Source organism: Choloepus didactylus, chromosome 3 (assembly GCF_015220235.1).
Source record: "Choloepus didactylus isolate mChoDid1 chromosome 3, mChoDid1.pri, whole genome shotgun sequence".
In the NCBI taxonomy this organism is placed as follows: Eukaryota; Metazoa; Chordata; class Mammalia; order Pilosa; family Megalonychidae; genus Choloepus; species Choloepus didactylus.
Window position 1 is genome coordinate 71610985 of NC_051309.1, and position 26025 is coordinate 71637009.

Sequence of the window (26025 nt, forward strand, 5' to 3'; positions counted from 1 at the left end):
GAACTTGGATGGGACTGGAGGATAGAGGACAGGTGGCTCAAAGGGACACAGTTGAGGCATAAGGAAAAGGAAATATAGAATGTAAGCTTTGTATTATTGTTGAATCTATTGTACTTCTTAGCTGCACTTAATGGGATTGCATAAAAGAATGTTCTTGTTCGTAGGAAGTGTATACGTGAATTATAGTGTATGTTCAAGGATGTGTGCAGCTAGATCTCATATGTTCAGAAGACAGAGCAATAGATGATGGATGATAGGGAGGGAGAGAGGGAGGGAGGGAAAGAAATAGCGATGTGACAGCATGTTGAAGTTGGTGGATTGAGCTATTGGGGGAGGGGGGTCAGGGTATGATGGAATTCTGTGTATGGGGCTAGCATTGTTTTTGCAACTGTTCCTATAACTTTGAATTTATTTCAAAAAAAACACAAAACAATAATGTCAGAATGCATTAAAAATGTAATCCAGCAGTCTGCTGGTTTTAGGAGGAATATTTAATATATAAGGACACAAAAATGTTGAAAACAAGAGTGTAAAATATGTATATTAAATGCTAACCACAGAAAAGTCAGTACAATCATATTATTATTAGCCATAAGAGAGTTTAAGTGTAAAAAACATTATAAAAAAAGGAGATTAATATCCTTGATAAAAGAAATAATTCATTAGGAACATACAACAACATACAGGGACCTAATAATATGTCTACAAAATAGATTGTGCAAGGAGAGACAGATAAATCCATGGTAGTCATAGTAGTAGTTTATTCAAACAATATAATTAGTAAGCTTAATAAGAAGGAAAAAAGTGGATCATCCAGAAACAGACTTATAAACCTATGTAAACAATGAATCACACAAATGGTATCACAAATCTGAAGGAAAATGACTCAAATGGTAAAAATTATTTATATCAATAATCTCATAACATTCACAAACATAAAACCTGCATGTGAATAGCAAAATTTTTAAACTTCCCTAAGAAAAACTGGGAGAATGTCTTTATATACTTAAGGAGGAAGGATTTCTTAAATATGGCATTAAAATTTAAAAGATTTAACAATTTATATGTCATAAAATAAAAAAATAACAAAAATGCCATAAACAGAGGGTAAAGACATGTTACAGACAGGGAAAAAATATTTGCAACTAATAAATCACAGATGATTGGTACCCACGCTAAATACAGAACTCCTGCAGATCAATAATAAAAGACGAACAATAGAAAATATGAAAGATAAGAATATGCAATTCCCAGAAGAGAAATCCTTAATGATCAGTTAACATTAATAAATGCTCAAATTGGGCTGCTTTTATACCTATTAAATTATTTGATCTTTATAACAGCCCTATCAAAATGGTACTGTTATTATCACTCATTTTACAGCTGATGAAACTGAGGCATAGAGAGATTAAGTAACTTGCTACTGGTCACACTGTTAACGAGAAACAGCACTGGACTTGAAGTTAGGCACTTTGACTCTAGAGCCAAACTCTTTACCACTATAAAATTCATGCTCATTGGATTGATGAGAATTAAATTAAAGCCTGACTATACCAAATATTAGTGAGGATATGGAGTAAAACGGTCTCTCATACACTGTTGGTAGAGAAAATGCGTATGACTCATTCAGTCCTACAAGTTTTGAGAGTTCATTCATTGTTCACTAGAGGTTAGTACAGAGACTTTCCCAAAATAAGTGCTAAGGGGAAGGTGCAGTGAACTGAAATGCATTCTGTTGTAAATTTTTTATTATTTTTAATATAGTTTTATAGAGATATATTCACATACCATATAAGCCATCTGAAGTATACAATCACTGGTTCACAGTATCATCACATACTTGTGCATACCACCCCATGGTCAATTTTAGAACATTCTCATTACTCCAGAAAAGAAATAAAAATAAAAAAGAAAACTCAAATCCTCCCTAACCCCTTATCTCCTCCTATTATCAACCCATAGTATTGGTGTAGTACATTTGTTACTGTTGATGAAAGAATATTAAAATATTACTCTCAACTCTAAGAAATGCTTCTTGAAATAGCCTTCTCAGGGACTTTTCCTAATTCTCTAACTCATCTTCAAAACTTATCTGACCTGTGCTTCTGAATTCTTAGTAGGTGACTCTCTAGAGAATAAGAAATATTAATTTTCTCGTGGTGTTAGTATTTGAGAAAGAATTGGTATGATTCCGTTCCCTTCCAAAGAATGTTTTGCATATTGTTTGAACATTGAGCAATGTGGGCATTGGAGGCATTTGCGGCAGAGTCAGTAAGGGTGACTATTTTTGCAGGGAGTGCCTACCTCACCACATCACGTGGTTAGATGTGTATTCAACTAAAGCAGGAATGGCAAATAACTAGCATGCATGCTGCTACTCCCTCTTTTATTAATCCATGACATAAATCTCTTGTGTTTGACCAGAGTATCCCTTATGTTATAACAATTTAGGCAGAAAAAGTCACAAAGCCATTTTTTATATTGGTAATGGTGTCCTGATCTTGGATACATACCACCCAGGTATTTATAGCATTGCGTAAAAAAAGGGGCTATTGTTTATATAGATTGTGTTACGAATGGTATCCACTAGATCTGTACAATAGCAGGGTCCTGTTACTGTGCCTTCACTTTAATCCCCTCTCTCCACCTTCCTCCTTCTCCACCAAGAATTGAAATAATATGGTTATCTACGTTAGTAAGCAAATAGATCTTATGTAACATTTTTTTTTCCTTCGAGGATTTTTCTTTACTTCTTGCTGAATGTGGGTCACAAGCTCAGACTCTCAAACCATTTTGGGGGCTACTCAGCTACACAGCAACACCCACACCACTCAGGCTTGAAAAGAAAATAATATATTTTTAAGCTGTGTCCATCAGTTTTTAAAGCTCTTTTTGTGCTTCTGACCTAAAAGGATTTTTCTCCCCTCACTGGCTTATTCTATTTTACCACCTCTTTAAAATTATCACCCAGAAAGATGAAAAATACACCTGCTAGGGATGCAGAAAATTATATAGATGCAAAAAATTAGAAAAACATCTTTGAAGTTTACATCTGAGGATGTTTCCTATATAATTTTCATATCCAAATATTTTGTGTTTTATTCAAAATAGAAAATCCTGTTATAAGAAAATAAAATTACGGTAACATTTTCCAGTGCAGTTCCTATTCACATAAACTTGTTTTTCTTCAAGTGCTATCAAAGTAGCTCAATAACAATGTACCACCAGTCATAAATGAGTACAACTAAACTCCTGAAAACTGTGTTCTTGCTTTCCCCACCTACTCAATAACATGTGCAATGGTTTTCAACTTTTAAAACTAACTACCGAAATAGGATTTTTTATTTATTAAGACCACATCATTCAACCCAAAGTATTCCATGCAATTGTGATTGAGCTTTTCAGATTCTAGATTCTACCAAGAACAACCCAAAGGGCAAGCCCCCCAAAAGGCCTCCTCAGTGGTGCTGGACAACCAAGGCTGAAATTTCTGGAGAATTAGGGATCTTATTTAGATCCATATTTTGGAAAACGATAATAAACCAATGTTTTGATAATGAGAGAAAAAAAGTACAGGGATAATTATATCTTTATAAAGCTATAAAAAATGGTAACACTGAATTAACACCTGTTCATGGAAAAAAATGAGGCCCTTGATCTAATTAAGATTATTGGAAAGGTTGGGTGTAGAGCAGTAATTACTTTGGAAGGCCCTCTGGGAACAGGTACTCAGGGTCAAGTATTCATCACTAAAATGCCAGGCACTCAGCTACAAAAAGGCTGATCACAGCAGCCTCCCCCAACTGAATCTGTAAAGTGCCACTAATCTGAGTGATTCACATACTCCAGTTTGTAGCTGATTGCAAGAAATCCTGAACCTCTAATTTCTGCTCATGCTTCTAAGCTTATGACCCAGTGTATTGATTACTTAGTTAATTAAAAAAAATTCAGATATGCCCTGCAAATAAATACAAAACATTTCTGTACCCACTATCTTTAATACACATTCCTACCACCACAAAAGTTTATATGTAAATTAAATAAACTCAGCTTTCTTAAATTTTCTGTTTTTTTTACCCTAAATAAAGATAAGTTCAATTTATATCCAAACTATATTTAAATATTTCAAAAGTATCATATCAGACCTAAGTTATCAGAAAATGTAAACAAAATTTATCTAGCTTATATTATGAGCCATATTTTAGTTTTTAATTCACCCTGTACTAACCCTTTTAAAAAACTAAACAAGTCACGTTTAGACTTAAAACCTGATTTTGATTTTGAAGTGGTTCCTAGAAGACAACTAAAACTAGTGTTATTGACTCTTGTGCTTTGTTCATCATTCAATTTAAAAGACCAAAATAATTCCATTCTGGTCTTTCAATAATGCTCTTTCCAAATGAGTCCCTAGATTCTGCTGTCCCAAGTAAATGTGCTAAATGGGACAATCTGCAGGAATGCTCAACACAAAACCAGGACTGAGTATCAAGCAGTCTTCTTGTGCCTTCAGCTGCTCCAGTTAAAAATCTGAAATCCTTGGTTTATCAGTCCAGTTAGGTTGAAAAGAACTTCAAGGAGGGAAACTTGGGGTGAAGTGGAGAAGCAGGAAGGGAAACACAGATTGACCTTCAAAAGAAAATCAAAGGACTAATTTGTCACCCGGTGTCCTTCACACTTTACAGTCAGACTGCTTCTCCTGAAGCCACCGTGACAGTATCTGATGGAAAGATGGAAAAGCCACTCCTATGTGGAAGAGGATTTGCCAGAGGTTCCTCACCCCTAGAATATACATATTGCCCCAGCAAATAAAGAGCAGCATCAGCACCATCTTTGTCACCCTGGCTGGACTGTAGAACAAGTACAAATAACACTGGAAAATACCAGAAAGGAATAAGAAAAGCTAGAAGGTTTCTAATTTCCTCATCGGCAACCTGTAAAGAATGTTCTGCGAGGTGAATTCCACAAACGAGATTCAGAGCACCACATATGGTGTTGAAAATGAAGGAGAGGACACCCAGGGCTGTCACTAGTTCCACTCAGAAATTAGGAGCAGGCTCCAAATGCATCTGTATGTGACCGTTCATCACCCCATGTGCCGTATCTATGTCCTTCAGAGTAAGAACCACCGGAGGCTGGAAAGCAAGCTCCTTCTGAAATTTTTCATAATTACAATGCCTCTTCCCTTTTTGAATGATGCTGTCAAATTCAAGAAAGGGTATGGCATGGAGGCTAAACCAAAGCAGATGGTGTCATAGGAAGCTGTGAATTCTCACCATAGGGTCTCTGAAAAGCAGAAGGTCATGGCTGTTGGACACTGGTAGAAGCAGAGGGTCATGCAGGCCACATACCCCAAAGAAGAAAAATGATAACTGAGGTCATGTCCTTCTGCAGAAACTCCACCAGGATACTGGACTGATTGCAAGGTTAACGTCTTGAACCATCTCTGGCATTCCAGGAAATTTTCGGGTGTGATAAAAGTGAGTGGAGGCTGAGAAAGGCAGTCTATCCCTCACCTGTACTGCACAGGCAAAAAAAGATCATGGACTTGTCCAAGAGAAGTCATGAGGACCCCCAACTGGACTGTGGCCTCTTCAGGAACCTCAACCCACAGGGTGGACCCAGCATAGGTCCATTATGTAGCATTTTTAAAGCTGCCTAGTATGCTATTTTCAAAATATTGTAACAAGTTGCATGAACTTCTCATTCATTATCCATGCTGTGAGCAAAAGTCAAATGTGCCAAATTGCATCTACACTTGTATATATTTTCGATAGTTTCACTCACCTCAGTTTGGCAACATAAGCTCTGATGAACTGATTTCTTAAATTTGATTTTCTGAATGATTCAGTAATCTGTAGAAAGGAAAAAAACCTCTCTGTAATTACAGTTCTTCCTCCCCTTCCTTCTTCCTCCAAACCTTGCAACATGGGACTTATGGTTAAAAGAGGAATAGAGGCCAGGGCTTTCAGTTCAATTTCATCACAGTGACACATGATGTGACAGATTTAGGCAGTTTGTGTAACTTTTTGATGCAGTGCCCAGTCATCTATACTAATGTGCAGAATGCATCTTCACTAGAAGTCATCCCAAGCACATCAGACACTTTGCTCAATGAGACCCCATGTTACGTAATTTGGTGGCCATTCCTAAGAAGGTTGGAGCAAGGACCACACCAACATTAGGGGAGTCCACTGATACAATTCACACTGTGTGGTCCATCAACAACTGTTTTTTGAATGGGTGGAACCACAGTAAAATGTGGAATGAGAAGGGGAAAAGGAAGCAAAGGGCAATCTTTTCCTTGTTATTTATCACTTATGTCTATGCATCAGAGGTTACTTTAGCATCAGTGATAATTTCCTGACCAAACCTTAGCTCTCTACCTGAGTTATTGCTCAGTCCCAGCAAGGATGGTCCTCTTGAGGGATGAAGTTCAACTTCACAGTAAACTACAGTGGCTCTGTGACTGGAAAAGTTCCCCAGAAAGCAGGGTCAGATACACTGTGGTTTCATACTGGAGAGTGGATTATGTTGGCTTCACCACACCAAGGTGGAGGTGGACATGAAAAGGTGAAGTTGCATGCCCAACGTTACTTTAAGCCAGGATAAGAAGCCAGTTATTGAGACTGTAAAGTATACAATCTCTTTTACATTACATTGTATCTTACTGTTTCAACATCCATTCATATAAGCTGATATTAGACCAAGCACTGATTTGAAAAATTAATAATTTTCTTTTTGCCAAGGAGGCCTTGAACATTTTAAAGAATAATATTATTGGTTTTACCAAAATAATTCATATTCCCTTTTTTTTAAAATTCAAGAGGTACTAGTAAGATTAAGAAGAGAGCAAAAATCATTCCAGATGCTATGATCATTAGGTAAGCTACATTCCTGATATATAGGTAGATGGATGGGTTTAAATATGGTTATTAATATGGTATATTATAGGAGATATTTTCATGAAAAGATTTAACTTTAATTTCACTTGATTTTAACAGAAGTAAAAGAAGCAGATGAAATAAAAGCTGATAGAATTGCTAAAATTCTGACAAACATTTTTCATAATTATATTTTAATTTGTGATTTAGCATTGTACCAACAACTAAGAAACAAGCTAATTAATTTATGGATACACATGTACAAAGATAAAAGAAGAGACTTATGGTAAGATTCTATATTTCACAGAGTGGGTGAAAATGTAGTTACTGAAGCTTTCGTTAGAAATTATCAAATACTTGGTAGAAAATCAATGAGCTCCACTATATATGCCAATAGGATAGTGGAAAGTGCACTAAACAGAGAACATTGAGTTATGTTAATTTGCTATGACATCTTGAATGAACCCCCAACCTGTCTTCCTTTCAGTTTCTCCATCTGTAAAAAGAGGGCAGTCAATGGTATATTAAAATAATTTATCTGTATGCAGTTGACTACTGTAACACACAAGAGACTAGCTTTACGTTCAATCTTTTGGCCTTTTAACCATCTTCCAAAAATATTAACCCAATACAAATGTCAAGTGAGTTTACTGTTATACTGTTTGATTTTGTAACATGTACTATTGACAACTGATTATATTGGACAAAAATCAAGTAAACAACAAAAAAAAAGAGAGAATGATTTAATACCACTCTCCAGATTGAGGGTGGTAATAATATCTAGGATTATTCTAGAATGCTCATATCTTGGTAACATTCATAACTGATAACCAATTGAAATTAATTATGGATTCTGACAAAATGAACATAGGTAATTCCATTAGTGGTGCAGGTCATATAAAGGGTAACATATTACATAAACAATGTAGGTAATTGTTCCTCATTTTTCATATCTAGAAGGAAAGATTTTACTAATTGCCCATGAATGTGCCAGATAAATCACCTTATTGTTTTCAATGCTTTCTTACTTAATAGAGTTTTGTTCATATTATTCATTGGCCGAATGATAGGAGTAATTTTGCCTTTGTGATTTCAATCACTCTCCAGTTACAACTTTCTTTTGTGTTTTGTCTAATCAGAAGATATGGAAAGCTCAGTTTTCAAGAAATAGATAAAATACGTGGCAGTATGATCTATCACTCAAAAGTCTCCAAATGTTTTTGATTGTGTACTTTATGGGTAAAAATTTTGTGCATTAGTAGACAAAACAGGTATTATTTATTTATAAATTATATGCATGTATTAATGCTGTACTATTAATAATGTAACATTATAAAACATTTACAAAGTTAGAAATAAAAAAAGACTGTTATAGAGCAAACATTTAGTTACCTCATTTAATAATTTATTACAATATTTTCCATTAACAATATGAATGGACAGAATGTATAATTTCTGAAACACTTTGTGATAAAATGTTTCAAAGTTCTGATTCTATCTTTACTTTTAATACTTGGTTTTAAGTGTTGAAAAATTTCCACAAAATTATGTAGCTACAAATGTGTAAGTGCATCAATGGGAGAAATTAATAAATCATGACACTAAGCTGTCAGTTCCAGCTTTTGTTGAAATTCAGCAATTGACTTTGCATCCTCTCTGATGTTAACTAGTTGACTTTTGCAAAACAAATGAAAGGTGTTTCATTTTATAATTTTTCTATTTTTAAGAAATGTATTCAAAATCCACTAAACATGATAGTTAATCCTTTTCCTATAATTTTATGTGTGTATGTCTGAGTCCTTTTATAAATAGCATGCTTTACATTACACTTCATTTTCAGTAAAACAAAAGAAAACCTGATCACTTAATGATGCACACATTTCTAAACATACGTTTTCAAAGTCTTCTCTCCATATCATGAGTTTTATTTGAAAATGGATTAATATCTCACATTTTATGTTGAAGGGACTGGTTGTATGTGTGTGTGTGCAAACATTAAATATCTTCTAAAAGCTTACTAGTGGATTCCTAGTCCACTTGTTGATTTGCAAAGGTTAATTTTACTTTTAGAATTAGATAATGTAATATTTAAATCCAATTGTAAACAGTATAAACATCACTGAAATACACTGAGAACAGGTATAAGGATGGTGACTTCCTAGTCAGTACTACTAAGTTATTGCACTTTCTCTTCCCTCAGTTCCACATGGTACATGACAATCTGACATAAAAACCAAAGATGACCGTGTCAATCCATTTGTTAAATAGTAACAAAGCTAAGTTTCTTGCTTCCTTCTTTCAGATTTGCAATTTGTGAACAATTTCTCTTGTTGCATATGGATAATCAATTTCAGGAAGAAATAATGCAAATACACAGATTAGTTATGATGCTATTCTAGTATTCCAGGCTAGAGGTAATGGCTTGGATGGGCATGGTGGCAGTGGATATGGAAATAAATTAATGGATTTCAGGGAAATATAGTAGATAAGATCCACAGCCATTGGTGATGGATTGGATATATGGAATGATAGTGAGCAGCATGTTAAGGGTGAATTCTAGGATTCTTGTTTGGCTAAATGAATAAAAAGTATTGTCATTAATGGGGATGGTGAGTATTGGAAGAAGTCTGGGATTGTAGGTAGAGATCATGAGTTTGATTTGAGTTGTTTTTGAGATGGTTTTGGAACAGCCAAGTAAAGATGCCAAGCTGATAGTTTGATTGAACGGGTCCTGAAGTGTAGAAGAAAAGTGTGGGCTGAGATATGAGTCATTGGTGTATACGTGGTAGTTGAAGTAAAGGGCATGGATGAGATCATCTAGAGATAGAATACAGTGTGAGAATATAGTGTGAGAGGAGGGTGTAAGTCAAAGCCTTGGGGAATTTCAACTTTTAATGGCCAGAGAGAAGAGGGTGAATCCATAAAGGACACAGAAAAGGAGTGGCCAGAAAGGCAGGGTAAGACAAACAGGGGAATGGGTGGCATGGATGTCCCATATGATAGTCAGAAAATCATATACTTTTTGAGTTAGAATGTACTATAAAAATCATCTAGTCCAATGATTTGATTTTCTGATGAATAAGCTGAGAGCAAGAGAAGAGAAGCGAATTGCTTAGTATAATAGATTCTGGTTCCAAGACCCAGGTCATCTTAGGCCAGTTTTACTGCGCAGTAAATACCATCACATTGTCTAGGTGACAAAGATAATGATGTTGAGAAATGGTATGACTCTTGGGTTTGGAGTCAGAAAACCTTCATTTGAATTCTTGTTCTACTACTTTCTAAATGAATGGCCTTTGACACGTTTCTTAATCTCATTGCCTTTACTTACTGGACTATAAGAATGATCCATTAACTCACATGACTGTTGTGAGATGAAGATTAGTAATATATGTGAAAGAGTTTTGTAAACTATAACACACTACAGTAGAATATTATTATTATAGGGTTTTAAATCTTCAAAGTGCTTTAACAGAAGGATAAATTTGAAAGATTAACCAGGGAAATCATACATCAGAAGAATTTCAAGGGAAGTCTTGCAATACCCAATGTTTAAATATATTATAAAGCCACAGTACTCTAAATAAATAATCTGGTACTGGTGCAAGTAAAGAGAATTCAGTGAAAGAGAATAGAGTACAGGAAAATAATATAAAGGAATTTAGCCTATGATAAAGGTGGCATAGCAAATAAGTCAATTGCATTATTTAACACAGTTATTGGGACCACCAAGTCACCATTTTTGTGGGAAAAGGTGGAGCTCCACTTTACTGTAACATATATTTCAGATGCATCAAGATAAAATTATAACTTCTGAAGTAATAAAAAGTACACATAAAAGTAAAAGGGCATTTTAAAGATCTTTGGGGTAGGGAGAGCCATCTAAACCTGGCACAAAAGTGAGAAATTATAAAGAAAAGATTGATATTTTGGCTAAATAAAAAAATTAATTCTTTTATTCGACATAATAAACCCATATTATAAACAAGGTTGAAATTCAAAACACATATTGGAGAAATATTTGCAACATGAATGACACACAAATGTTAATACTTCTAATAATCAAAGACTTTTTTTCAAGTTCGTAGAAAAATGACAAATGTTCCAGTAGGAAAATCGTCAAGGCCAGAACCTGGCAATTCACAAATGAAGTTATAAAAATGACCCATAAGTGTATGGAAAGAAATTATATCTCACTAGCAACCGAACCAAAATAATGAGATATCACTTCTTACCTATTGGATTAGTAACAATTAAAAAGATTTACATCTAACTTTGTGAGTGCTTTGGGGAAATAAACATACTTATATATACTTATATAGTACTGGTGGGACAATAAACTGGGACACTTCTGGATTGCAGTCTAGAAATTAAATACATATTTTAAATGCATAGACATCCATACTGACATAAATAAATGGTTGAATAAATAACTTGGGAAGAATAGATAAATAAGACTTTCAAATAAATCCTCCACTCCTTAAGTGTGAGCTATGCATAGTGACTTCCTTCCAAAGAAAGGAGGGTTGGGAGGATTATTTTACAGTGTAAAACCCAAACAAATTCTACCTCAACTAGATGATCAAAGGATCATATGACAGAAAAAAGAACATTAGATAAAAACGAAGGAAATCTAAATAAAGTATGGAATTTAGTTCATAATAATATATCAGTATTGGTTCATTAATTGTAACAAATGTACCATAGAAATCTAAGATGTTAATGATAAGGGAAACTGAGTGCAGGATATATGAAAACTATGTACTATCTTTGCAACTAGTTGGTAAATCTGAAATAATTCTAAAATAAAACTTTTTTAAAAATAAAGAAAAAATTAAAAAAAAGATTTTCTAGAGAGACAAAAATGCAATGTGTATATTTTTCTTCTTTACATTTTCTTGAATGGTCTGAATTTTCTACATGTTTATGTATTATCTGTTGTGATGGTTAGGCTCATGTGTCAACTTGGTGAAGTAATGGTGCCCAGTTGTTCAGTCAAAAAAGCCCTGGCCTAAATGTTATTGTGAGGACATTTCATGGACTTAAATCATCAGTAAGTTGATTACATCTATGGATGAATACATCTACAATCAACTGAGGAAATTGCCTTGAGCAATGAGAGACATTTCATCCAAGCAGTTGAAGGCTTTAAAAGAAGTGATGACTTCAGCAGTTAGAAGAGAGAACTTTCATCTCTACTTCCGCTGACAAGCTTCCCCTTGGGAATTCATCAAAAACCTTCATTTGAGTTCCCAGTTTGCAGCCTGCCCTATGGAATTTGGACTTGTGCATCTCCACAGTTGCGTGAGACAATTTTATACAACTTCATAATATTTACAGGTATCTCCTGTCGGTTCTGTTTCCCTAGAGAACTCTGACTAATACATCTTTATAATAAGAGACAATACTAAAACCACTTTCATTTTGAAAAAAATGATTTATACACACATTATGATTAACTTTATAGAATATTTTCAAGAATAATTTGAGAATAAACCAGAGTATATAATTTTCCCGTCATTTGGAATAGTGTTCTAAGACTTGTTGAATTACCTTCCAAAGGCGCTGTTAGTATTTTCAAAAGAAATTATTTAGTACATGTCCTTTCACATTGCTGAATATATGCTACGCATTGTTGCAATTCCTCTTCAAATTAGTCTTTTGCAATTTTACATATGCTCAATTAAGGATGAGCTGACTTAACATATCTGATCTGTTCTAGCAGGAACTGAGTGACCTCATTAGGGCTGAGGACATCTTTGGGATCTTGCTAGAATAACAAATAGCTGGGTTCTAATTCCCCATAATGAAGTTGGGATCTTTTCAGTACACACCCTTTCAGTTTGCTTTCCTTTCTTAATCTGGATGCACAGCTGAAACATTACAGGATGTCTTTGTGTGGATGTGAGGACTTCATTATGAATAACTGTGTCCTCAGACTGGCCTCCTGAGAGTGTGTATCTCTAGTACCTTCAAGAAAGTTAAGACTGTCCATAGGTTTGAATTCCAACCAATGAGATCCCATGGTGCAAATGAAATACTAAATATTCCCATGCATTTCTAAGAATAGGTTGAGAGCAGAAGGTAGATTGGGGGAGGAGGGTTTCTTTGGTGGGCCTAAGATGGAAGTTGTATCTGTATTTCTACATTTTCTGTACCATTCCCTCTTTAATTCAAGATCTTAACCTCTGGGCTTTTTTCTGGACCACTATAATGAACTTCCAACTAGTCTTACTGGGTGCAGGCTCTTCTTTAGAACCTGTTTTTTTCTGAAATTACTTCTGAATATGAAACTGTCAGATCTGGGTTCCACCATATTACCTTCATGTTCAAGACTTTTTGCCTGTTACAAAATAAAGTCCAAACTTGTTAGCTAACCACCTTCCAACCTCTATGCTTTGGTTTATGTTTCGGCCATTGTGTGTCCCCCTCATCCTCAAGCCAAAATGAAAAGTCACCTTTAAAAAGAGAATTTCTCTGATATCTGTGATTGGATGTAATCTACCTCCCCTTGGCATTCCTTCATCACAAACTCATATCTTTGTTACTCTCATGTCACACACCCACTATATAGCTTGTATCATAAGTATTTGTAGACTTGTTTAATATCCATGTACGACCAGGATCCATGGAAGCAGGATCCATTTCCACTCTATTTTTGTATGTCCACAGCATTTGGCAGGGTTGATGCTTTATAAATGTTTATTAAAGGAACAAGAGGCTCCAAGTCCTGGTATATTAAACCTATGTTCCCCTATGTTAACCCCACCTCTTCCTCCCAGCCTCGCTTTTCTTCCCAAATCATTCTGATACAGCTATTCATTCTGATAAACATTTAAATGATGCACCTAACTTCCTTTGCTCTAAATCCATGCTCACCAAGTAATCTTCCAATAACTTGGCTTCTGATGAGCTTGCCTCTAGGGAAGATATATGTTGGACAAGCTGATGATTCTGCCCCTTAACAGTGATAATTCTCATATAGGTTAACTCAGTGGTTTTCAAAGTGTGGTTCCTTGACTAGTAGCATCAGCATCACCTGTTACAAAATAAAGCCCAAACTTGTTAGCTAAGCACCTGGGAACTTGTTAGAAATGAAAATTCTTGGGCCTATCCAGACATACTAAATCAGAAATTCTGGCCTCACAATCTGTGTGTGTGTCTGTGTATGTGTGTGTTTTAATTCAGTTTTATTGAGATATCTTCACATATCATACAAACACCCATGGTGAACTGTTCACAGTACCATCATATAGTCGTGCATTCATCACCCCAATCTCTTTTTGAACATTTTCCTTATACCAGAAAAATAAAAATAAGAATAAAAAATAAAAGTAAAAAAGGACACCCAAATCATTCTACCCCATCCCACTTTACTTTTCATTTAGTTTTTGTCCTCATTTTTTCTACTCATCCATCCATAACTGGATAAAGGGAGTGTGATCCACAAGGTTTTCACAATCACACTGTAACCCCTTGTAAGCTACATTGCTATACAACCATCTTCAAGAGTCAAGGCTACTTGGGTTGCAGTTTGACAGTTTAGGTATTTACTTCTAGCTATTCCAATGCATTAAAACCTAAAAAGGGTTATTTATATAGTGCATAAGAATGCCCACCAGAGTGACCTCTTGACTCCATTTGAAATCTCTCAGCCACTGAAACTTTATTTTGTTTCATTTCGCATCTCCCTTTTGGTCAAGAAGATGTTTTCAATCCTGTGATTTCGGGTCCAGATTCATCCTTGGGAGTCATATTCCACGTTGCCAGGGAGATTTACACCCCTGGGAGTCAGATCCCACGTAGAGGGGAGGGCAGTGAGTTCACCTGCTGAGTTGGATTAGCTAGAGAGAGAGGGCCACATCTGAGCAACAAAGAGGCACTCAGAGGGAGATGCTTAAGCACAACTATAAGCAGGTTTAGCCTCTTCTTTGCAGTAATGAGCTTCATAAGGTCAAGCCCCAAGATAGAGGGCTTGGCACACAGAACCAACCGCCAGTCCTCAATGTTTGTGAGAATATCAACAACAATCCAAGTGAGGAAGCCCAACACCTCCACATTTTCTCCCAGCTCCTCAGGGAGGCCCTGCATATATATTTTTATTCTCTGCCCAGATTACTTTGGGATGTGTTGCTATTTCACTCTAACCTATACAAACCTACCAGGTCTCACTTCCTATTCAAAGTTTCATGTAATTATGGTATTTGAACAAACTGTATGAGTTAAATTGTTTAGGAAATATAGATCCTGCACCAACAAAACATCTCTTCCCTTGGTCTCACATGGAAGTTGGAGATGTAAAACACAGTCAGTATTGTCCTTTACCCTTGACCTGATTTGCCCTAGTCCTAACCACATCTGCTTCATTTATATCTCTAGTTGAAGTCTGGGCACTTTTTCAGCTTTTTAAACAGTTGCTCTATGTGCTAATACTGACATTCATATCTGCCAAACTTTGGCTCTGAGTCTTACATGTAAAGGGCAATCTGTGTTTTAACAAGCCTACCAAATGATTCTGTTACATGGCAAAGTTTGAGAACCACTGTATTCATTTATATTCTTCAGGCACCTTTTAAAAATCTAGGATGAGGGAGAAACCCTGAGACCAGTCTACACTGGCCCTTTAAGGCTGAAGTCCACAACCTGGTCTACGGTGATGTACAAATGCTCAGTGTCCACTTGTGAGGTTTCCTGGCAGACAGCCACTGGGCTGCTTGCAGCAAGATCCCAAGCTTGCTTTGCATATTTTCATTCAAACTTCTACATTTACCACTGAACCAAAGTGTGGTATTGTCCAAACTATGCCATTATAGTTTTGGCAAACGTGTGCTTTAACACCTAATACATTGTGTGTGTAGTTGGATGAGGAAAGAGGAGAGATGAAAAAATGAAAAGGCTTTCAAAAGGCAATCTCAAGGGTAGTAATAATAGATATTTAACTTGCACAGGCAATAGACTTCCAGTCTTTGAAGTCATAATCAAATAAAATGCATAATTACTTATGGCTCTTCTAATGTTTTTTCACTCAAGACCTAAGAAAATGTTAGTAAAAATCAGTATATGAGTAAATTTACTTGTAAAAAGCACAGCACAGAAAAATGCACTTAAGGGAGGACATTACGCAGAGCATGTAGCAATTGAAAATATATTGCAAAATATTAGTTTTAAAATATTCATTTTGTGATGGAATAAAGAGCAAAGACAAATATCAACTTACCACAGATTCAATTCTTCCACACAAATTCTTGTATTCTTGTGTAGCTGGTGAATTTAACTCTTTGCTACAGTTAACATTTAGGAGTTGAACGCTGCTATGGTAAAAGTAAGGTTTTCTATCTATAAACGAAAAAAAGGCAGCATCAGTCTCACTCTAAAAAGTAGTTGAACATTCATATTATTTAGGATTTGGAAGGCTATATTACATTATTTTAAAACTTTGCTTTCTTTAGTAGAAAGAAAACGCTATACTTAATATAAATGTAATTATAAAATTACTACTTTTTTCTTTTACTTTTTAAAAATTTGGCAAATCTAGAACTGTGAAAGATATATTAAAAGCAGAGTAGCATCATTACTTGAGAAACTAAAATTGTTCAGAAGTATCATTTTCATTCTTACTATTTTGTAGGGAGATTTGATGTTTGTGGTTGCAGATTCATTCAAGAAACATTAATGAATTTCTATTATATGTTATTGTTTCATTATTATTAAGGAAGAACCCAAAGTAATTTTAAATAGTTTTAAAAATATTTCAGATAACATTCTTTATAGAGGGATTAGTGATCTGTCATTACTGTTTTCTGAACTAAGCTAGAAAACACATCTTTTGATAAGATATATAATCTGATTGTCTACTGTGAATTATTTCCATCAGACGGTGTCTTCCAAAGGACATATTCAGCTGTATGAAGGAGATAAAATTCCTAAAACGTCTGCACACATCTCAAACATTATGAACATGGACATATCTGAAAAGAATCCGTCTCAAGAAAAATCCATATTTGCTTTTGTTCATTCACATTGTAACCTGTGCAGAGAAACACCTAGATCCAGGGAAAGAATTGGGAGCCCTCGGAGAAGGGTGGTTCTTTGAGGCAAATGGACAAGTCTTTCCTGGGCCACAAGTGGTCACTGGATACAGTTTGAAAAGCACTTACCTAGGCTCCTACTCTTTGAGTTTGTGTGGTAATATAGTGTGAGAAAGAGTGATATTTCATTAATTTAATCTGAAATATGATGCCTCTTTTTCCTACCTTTTAAAAATCACCTTAGGAATTTCATAGAAAAAATGTAGTCAAAAGCACAATTTAGCTACAATTTTTAAATGAAATTGAATACTTGATTGAAATGATTAGTCTCAGTTTCTGATTTTTCTAATGCTGGTGAATTTTATTGCAAACTGGGAATTTTTCAGTCTTGTGTAGTAAAGCATTTTGGCCCATTTAAAAATAGTTTTACAGTGTATTTTTTTCAATTAAAATTATTTTTTGGTCAATTTTACTTACTCTTCAATATTCATAATAAGGAAAATTTGGAAACAGCCTAAATGTACAATAGGACATATAATAATGTTCACACTTGCTCTTTCTCTCTACAAACACACACAAAAATTTAAATGATTCAGCAGAAATATATCTGAAATAAAAATAACCTAAGCGTTTTGAAGTGAAGAGATCAGATTATAACATGTATGATATTATCTAGTAAACTGTGGCACATTTTATATATCCACATTAAAGCACCTGAAAGAATATTTACCAAGATATTAATGAGGGCTGTTGATGCATGAGCAGTGTCTACTTCATATTATTTTTTATTGTGTCTCCTATTTTTTTGGTGATAAAAATTAGCAAAATAAAAAAAAAAGTTTCTAATTTTTCAGTTTTTTTACTTCCCTCTGCTTCTCAACTGCAAAATCATCTTCAACCATCATGTCTGTTCTGCTCATACACTTTGTTTTCCAGAGATAGGTCATGAATCAAAAGATATTTAGATAATTCAGCTTTTAGGTGTTTTAAGGTTGTTTGTAATATCTCACTTTTACAATTTTTTCAGGTAACTAAATTAAAAAGGAAATCATGGTAATAATGAAAAACAAAATGGACACATTCTGGAATCAGAAAAGTGTCCAGAGTTTCCCTTTTCTTTGGCTAGAATAATCCTTGCTTAGGCAATAATGTTTCAAATACTATAAAGGTCAGAGAAGAGAAGAGAAAAAAATACTGATTGAGAGAAAATATAGTCATGAACATATATTCAGAGAGGAATAATAAGTAAGATATGTAACTATGCTACATTAAGGAGAAATAAAGGTGTCAGAGAGAGAGAGACAGAGAGAGAGGGAGAGAGAGGGAGAGAGAGAAAGAGAATATACCAAACTTTTAATCTGAAAGTATATTTCAGATACTGAGTTGTCTGGTCCAAAGAGTAATAATCTACTACTTACCAAAAGCTAAAAAGTGAATAAGTAGAGCTATGATCGCCGCCAGGATCAGTACCCCTACGACAACGATGAAACCTACTACATATGGATTCAAGAATCTTGAGGTTGTCGGCTCCCGGACCGGCCTTAGAACAAGGGAAAAAATCAAAGGTCACTCATTTCATCCAGAGACTATTATTTCAGTGCTCACGATCATCTTTTGCTTTTGCTTTCCTAAGTTTCTTAGCTTGCATATGGCTTGATTCATAAAAAAACAGACTGATTCTTGAATGTAATATAGTCAAGTGGAACCTGAACTGAACAAGACTCCTATTCTCCTTACTGGCTTTTCTTTCAAGTTTTTTTTTTTTTTTTTTTTTCAGCTCAAAAATATTGACATTTAGGTAGTTTGATGGAGAAATAAGGCTATGGTTTGCAATTGTTTTCCATTCTTCTGCCAATTCTCAAGAATGGCTAATTTTTCTCATTTTACTACAAGTCTTTCCAAGACCCTCTATCGGGCACTACTGTAGTAACTTCCTCATGTGGGCACCATCCTCAGGAATGCACAGAAAAGAGGTCATTTTCTTCTGTGGTGGTGGTGGTGGGGGATGAGGGTAAAGGAATCGAGTGGGGTGGGGAGAGTCAGAACAGTAGTATTCCTCACTGTGAGATTCTCCATATTGAAAATGGGGACATGGACAGAGGTAGAGAAAACTGGAATTCTACAAAGTAGCAAGCACCTGAAGTGAATTAGAATGGAAAAATAGTAGTTTTCAATTTATATGCTTTATCGTTTTTTCTCATGAATTCATCAGGTGCAGTGTAAGCCTATGGATTTATACTCACATGGTATCTGGTATTATATTAGGCATACAGCCTGGGAATTAACTTATTCACTGTTTCTCTCCCCTCCTTGTACCCTATACGCATAGGCACACAGACTCAGGTACTTGGATGACCACTGGCAGAGTTGAGTGTGGATTCCTGTTCTGCCCCTTGTTTGCTTACAGATCATATTGTAATTTATCCGACACTTTGTTTCTTCACCTGAAAATGGGAATAATAATACTTGCCTCACAAGGCTGTTTTGAAGATCAAATGAGGTAATCTAGGTAAGGTAGGGCATTATAAAAGTGTACAGTTCTAGTTGAATAGGTTATTCAGTAATCTGTGAGTCTCTCAATGATAAAGCTGGTATTCATGCTTGGATTTCTGACACTTTGTCGAGTGCCTGGCACATGTAGGTGTTTTGTAAGTATTTATAAAATTAATAAATATTTGTTACATGTGTTAACTCCTGAGCATATGTCAAATTTAAAAAGCCTTAACAGAACTGAAAAGCAGTTACCCTTAGGCAGACAATAGTCTGATATTCGTTGTCTCTTTGTTTGGCCAAGATTCTAGAATAACTGTGAAAGGAATATTCTGAGGGTCAGTAGTTTCCAGACTTTTAGGTTTCACAGCAGAGTTGCCCAGTGTTGTTTGGGCACTACACAACTTTCATCCCTATAAAAGGGCACTTGCTGGTGATTTGCAGTGTACCACTTGTACAATTATATGCTATAGCTCTGGGATCAGTAAAATTTGAGATTGTTGGAGGTCAATATAGACTCACCAACTTTCAACTTTGTTGGATATAAATATTACAAATTACAAGAAACAAACCTGCTCAAGCATTTCCATTTACTAAAAGAAATGGCATGTCTTTAAATACATGAAAGGAAGGACATAATCTCAGAAAAAAAATAAAGATGAAAATTATACTTTAACTTGATAACATCTTTAATACTCTGTCCTTATTTGTTCATTTTGCTACGTTAGTGAAAAGTGAGTTACTGACTGGTCCAGAAACCAGCATTTGGGAATCACTGCTGTAGAAATTTTCAAGTTGGAGAAAATTGGCACTCTGACGCTTACTAACTTTTTGAGGCTCAGATTACTCATTTGTTAATGGGGATAATGGCGCCCACCTCCTGGGGTTCTCATGCCATTACCATACACTGCAAATGAGCTGTGTTTGGCATTTGTGAATTCAGAAAATTTTAGTGTCTGCCAGGCAGTGAAAGTTCCAAAAAGTCAGAGAGACAGAGACAGAGATGGAAGCAAGAGTAAACCCCAAAGTGTAAATAAGTCTCCAACTATTTAATAATCAACCTTTCCTCAGTAACCAAGGGATGATGGCATTTACAGAGATGAACTGATGTGTCTTGGAGAGTTCCCAGGTAAGATGGCAGAGTAGGAGCTTCAAGACTCACTTCATCCTGGGAAACATCCAGGAACTGTCTGAAACAACTGTTTAGGGGCTCTGGAAACCAGAACACTGTACACCATACAGAGAAGAGTGGAAGGAAGAGACTGAAAACCTGAGGTGAAGATCCGTGAATAGATCTCTCCATGCTGCTGAGGCTGGTGCTCATCTCCCACTCTAGTGGAATGCTGCCCCTGGATCCAGCCCCTGAAGAAATAAAAGTCCTCTTCTCCAAGAACAGGGCAGAGGGGTGGAAGGGCATGGCTGATCTCCGATCTTGGCTTTCGATTAAGTGCATTCGGAATGCTGGGTACTGGTTCTGGGGGCAGCTCCAGTTTCAACCAGCCCAGGACAACAAGCAGCTGGCAGCCTCTGTTTCGATTGCATCCCAACAGGAGTGGAAGCTGGGGGGATTTAAAGTCACAGTATCTTCTTATGGCTGTGGGGAACAGTTTACTGAAGGGTGGCTCTTCCTTAAGAAAAGGGGTTGGGGGCATGGCCCAGTACTGTTCATGGCTTTTGGTTAGTGAAAGATTTTTGGTTAGTGAAACCCTGCTCTATGCTAGGGTTTCCACCACTCAGGAAGAAAGTGGCTGTCAGCCTTTGCTTCAACCCCACTCCCAACAGGGACAGTTGGTTGAGACTTAAGGCCACAGTGTCACCTTAGAACTACAGGAAAGAGTGGGCTGAAGACTACCATCTGCTGGCAGGCCAGGAAAGCACAGATTCAGGTTGCTGTCAAAGAGAAGCTTGATGTCCTTTCAGGTCTCACTTTGGAAGCAATTGATGCCCCCTTTTGGGTCCCTGGCCCTGGTTTGACTGGCAAAAGCTGACTTGGAAAAATCCAATCTGGGGTGACCCTCCTCTCAAAATTTGCCCTCCAGAAATGCAAATCAAAACCACAATGAGATATCATCTCACACCTATCAGAATGGCCATTATCCAAAAAACAGAAAATGACAAGTGCTGGAGAGGATGTGGAGAAAGAGGCACACTTATTCATTGTTGGTGGGAATGTAGAATGGTGCAACAACTCTGGAAGACAGTATGGAAGTTCCTCAGGAAGCTAAATATAGATTTGCCATATGACCCAGCTATTCCATTGCTGGGTATATACTCAGAGGAACTGAAACTTAAGACACAAACAGACATTTGTAAACCAATGTTTATTGCAGCATTATTCACAATTGCCAAGAGATGGAAACAGCCCAAATGCCCATCAAAGGATGAGTGGATAAACAAACTGTGGTGTATACACATGATGGAATATTATGCAGCTGTACGACAGAACAAAGACATGGATCATGTAATAATGTGGATGAACCTTGAGGACATTATGTTGAGTGAAGTTAGCCAGAAACAAAAGGACAGATTCTGTATGGTCTCACTAATATGAACAGACATTAATGAACAAACTTTGGGAGTTAAAAGCTGACAACACAGGCGACCAGGAGATAGAAAGAGGGCAGAGATCAGCCATTTGACGCTGAAGGACTACAGAACGTTTAGGATTGATTGCATAGATCCAGAAATAGATAGCATAATACTGTGTGATGGTAGCACGGTATTGTAAGTACACTGAACAAAGATGTCTGTGAGTAAAGCTGAAAGAGGTGGGATAGGAGAATGTATGACACCAGAGGTAAAGATAGATGATAAAGACTGGGACTGTGTAACCTGGCAAAAACTGGAGTGGCCAATGACTGTTACTAAATATACAAATACAAAAATGTTTTTGCATGTGGGAAAGCAAATGAATGTCAACCATGTAGAAATTTGAAAAAGGGATGGTATTCAGGAAAAAACATAATCAAAGCAAACTGGAGTCTATGGTCAACAGTAACATTGTAATATACCTCCATTAGATGTAACAAAGGCAATATGCCAATGCTAAATGTATATGAGAGGGGGATACAGGGGAGTAATATGGGATTCTTGGTAGTGGTGTTATTTGCTGTCCTTAGTAGTATATTGTATTGTATGACATGTTATTTTTCTTTTTATCATTTTTTCTTATTGCTAAAACAACAACAACAACAACAATTTTTCTTGTAGTAATCAGTATGTTCAAGTGCTGATTGTGGTGATAAATGTACAACTTTATGATGATACCATGAACAACTGATTGTACACTGTGGATAAATGTATGGTATGTGAATATAACTCTATAAAATTGTAGGAAAATATATATATATATAGGAGTAAAAGTGTTGGAGAAAACATGGTGAGAGGGATGATGCCTCACCCAATATGGACTAACTACAATGTGTAAACTCAGAATTGAATCTTAGAACATAGCCTAACGTGGACACAATAATTGTAATAGTCCCTAGATTGTAAGCTCTTACAGCAGTTAACTCTCCCTGAATTGTAAGGCCTATCCCTAAAACTTTGAGATGCTGATCCCCTAGTGTATAACCTGATTGGTCTCTGGAACAATGCATATCTCTGAGACACCTGAAACTCAGAGCTAGAGCTTGGCAGATATGAATGTCAGTATTAGTGCATACAGCCACTGTAAAAAAAAAAAAAAAAAAAAGCTGAAAAAGAGCCCAGACTTCAATTAGTGATATGAATGAAGCAGGTTTGGTTAAGACCAGGGCAAGCCAGGCCAAAGGGTAAAGGTTGAAACTGATTGTGTTTTAAAACTTCAACTTTCATATGAGACCAAGGGAATAGATATCTATTTGGTACAGGATCTAAATTTTCTAAACGGTACAACTCTACAGTCGATTTGTTCAAATACCACAATTGCATGGAACTTTGAATAGGAAGTGAGATATGGTAGGTTAGTATAGGCTGGAGTGAAATAGTGACACATCCTAGAGTAATTTGGGCAGATAATAAAAAACATATTTACAGCCTCCCCCTCCCCAGCCCCGAGGATCTGGGGGAAGGTGTGGATGTGTTGGACATCCTCACCTGGACTGGTGTTGATGTTGTCACAAACATTGGGACTGGCGGTTTGATGTGCTGAGCCCTCGAGCACGGGACTTGCCCTTATGAAGCTCATTACCACAAAGGAGAGTCTAAAGTTGTATGTAATGGTGCCTAAGAGTCTCCCCCTGAGTACCTCTTTGTTGCTCAGATGTGGCCCTCTCTCTCTCTAACTGAGCCATCTCGACAGGTGAACTCACTGCCCTCCCCTCTACGTGGGACCCAACTCCCAGGGGTGTAAATCTCCCTGGCAACGCAGAGTATGACTCCTGGGGATGAATGTGGACCCGGCATCGTGGGACTGAGAGTATCTTCTTGACCAAAAGGGGGATGCAAAATGAGACGAAATAGTTTCAGTGGCTGAGAGATTCCAAATGGAGTCAAGAGGTCACTTTGGTGGACATTCTTATGCACTATATAGATAACACCTCTTAGGCTTTAATGTATTGGAATAGCTAGAAGTAAATACCTGAAACTACCAAACTCCAACCCAGCAGTCTGGACTCCTGAAGACAATTATATAATAATGTAGATTACAAGGGGTGACAGTGTGACTGTGAAGACCTTGTGGATCACACCCCCTTTATCTAGTGTATGGATGAGTGGAGGAATGGGGATAAAAACTAAAGGACAAATGAGGTGGGATGGGGGGATGATTTGGGTGTTCTTTTTTCACTTTTATTTTTTATTCTTGTTCTGGTTCTTTCTGATGTAAGGAAAATGTTCAGAGATAGATTGTGGTGATGAACGCATAACTATGTTATCATACTGTGGACAGTGGATTGTATATCATGGATGATTGTATGGTGTGTGAATGTATTTCAATAAAACTGAATTTAATAAAAAAAAAAAAATTTGCCCTCCAAGCAAAAGCAGCTAGAGACAATGAAAGGCACGTTTAAAAACTGTAGAGGCAAATAAAAAACAAACAGAACAGACCAACATTTCTGGGAGAGGAATGGGGAAAAGAAGCTCTCTCCTGGGTATGAAACAGTTGTACAGATAGTACAATCTCAAAAATTGTACCATATAGCCAGGGCAAGAATCAGATGAATAAGAGCTGAAAAAATTTCAGCAATTAAACATGAGCTATTCTATAGGTCTATAATAACAGGTGCCTTAGCACAAAGCCAATCAACAAGAATACCCTAGGCAAGAGAGAGAAACTGACCTCCAGAGTAAACTCATCAAGATGATCAGATGCTTTGACACCTTTGGCAAGGCTGCCAAATCCATTCAACTGGGACAGAATAGTGTCTTCAATAAATGTTACTGGGAGAACTGGATATCCATATCCAAAGGAATGCAAGAGGACCCTGTCTCACAGCCTGTACAGTGATTAACTCAAAATAGATCAAAGACCTAATTATAAGAGCCAGGACCATAAATCTCCTAGAAGAAAATGTAGGGATGCATCTTGAAGATCGTATGGTAGACAATGCTTTCTTGGATTTTACACCCAAAGCACTAACAATGGAAGAAAACATAAGTAAATGGGACCTCCTCAAAATTGAATACTTTCATACTTCAAAGGACTTTGTCAAGAAGGTGGAAAGGCACCCTACTCAATGGGAGAAAATATTTGGAAAACCACATTCTGATAACAGCTTAATATCCAGAATATATAAAGAAATCATACAACTCAACAATAAAAAGACAAACAACCCAATTTAAAAAAATGGGCAAAAGACTTGAAATAGACATTGTCCCAAAGAGATATACAAATGGCCAAAAAGTACATGAAAAGATGCTCAACATCACTAGCTATTAGGGAAATGCAAATCAAAACCACAATGTGATATGATTTCATTCCTACTAGAATGGCCACTATTAAAAAACAACAACAGAAAACTGCAAGTGTTGGAGAGGATGTGGAGAAACACTCATTCACTTCTGGTGGGAATGTAGAATGGTACAGCCACTGTGGAAGACAGTTTGGCAGTTCCTCAGGAAGCTAAGTATAGAATTGCCATATGATTCAGCAACCCTGCTACTAGGCATACATCCAGAAGAACTGAAAGTAGGGATGCAGACAGATATTTGCACACCAATGCTCACAGGGGCATTATTCACAATTGCCAAATGATGGAAATAACACAGGTATCCATCAACCAAAGAACAGATAAAGTGTGGTATATACATACAATGAAATATTATTCAGCTGTAAGAAGGAATGACATCCTGATGCATGCAGAAATGTGGATGAACCCTGAGTGAAATTATGTTGAGTGAAATAAGCCAGACACAAAAGGATAAGCATTGTATGATCTCACTAATATGATCTAATTATAATAAGCAAACTGGTAGAGATAAAATCTAAAATATAGGTTAACAAGAGATAGAATGAGGATAGAGAATGCGGAGCTGATGCTTAATTGGTTGATTGTAAATGTTTGGAGATGGATAGAGGTGATGGTAGCACATTACTATGAGTGTAATTAACAACACTGAATTATGTGTGTGATTGTGATTGAAAGAGAAATTTAGGGTCATGTATGTCAGTAGAAGGAAAACTAGAGGATAAAAGCAGGGAC

At 36.3% G+C, this 26025-nt stretch overlaps 1 protein-coding gene and 1 pseudogene across 1 annotated transcript in view; both read right to left on the minus strand.

The window, feature by feature from the left end:
- Nucleotides 1–21051, minus strand: part of LOC119530285 (transmembrane protease serine 11D-like) — a 40678-nt gene extending 19627 nt beyond the window's left edge. The window contains exons 1-4 of the mRNA XM_037831430.1: nucleotides 20640–21051; nucleotides 18328–18453; nucleotides 16099–16217; nucleotides 5785–5852 (exon numbers count right to left, since the gene is read on the minus strand). Coding sequence (XP_037687358.1) covers nucleotides 5785–5852; nucleotides 16099–16217; nucleotides 18328–18453; nucleotides 20640–21051 — 725 coding nt within the window. The remainder of the gene's footprint in view (nucleotides 1–5784; nucleotides 5853–16098; nucleotides 16218–18327; nucleotides 18454–20639) is intronic.
- On the minus strand, nucleotides 4670–5531 carry LOC119529047 (annotated as a pseudogene).
- Nucleotides 21052–26025: the final 4974 nt, after the last annotated feature.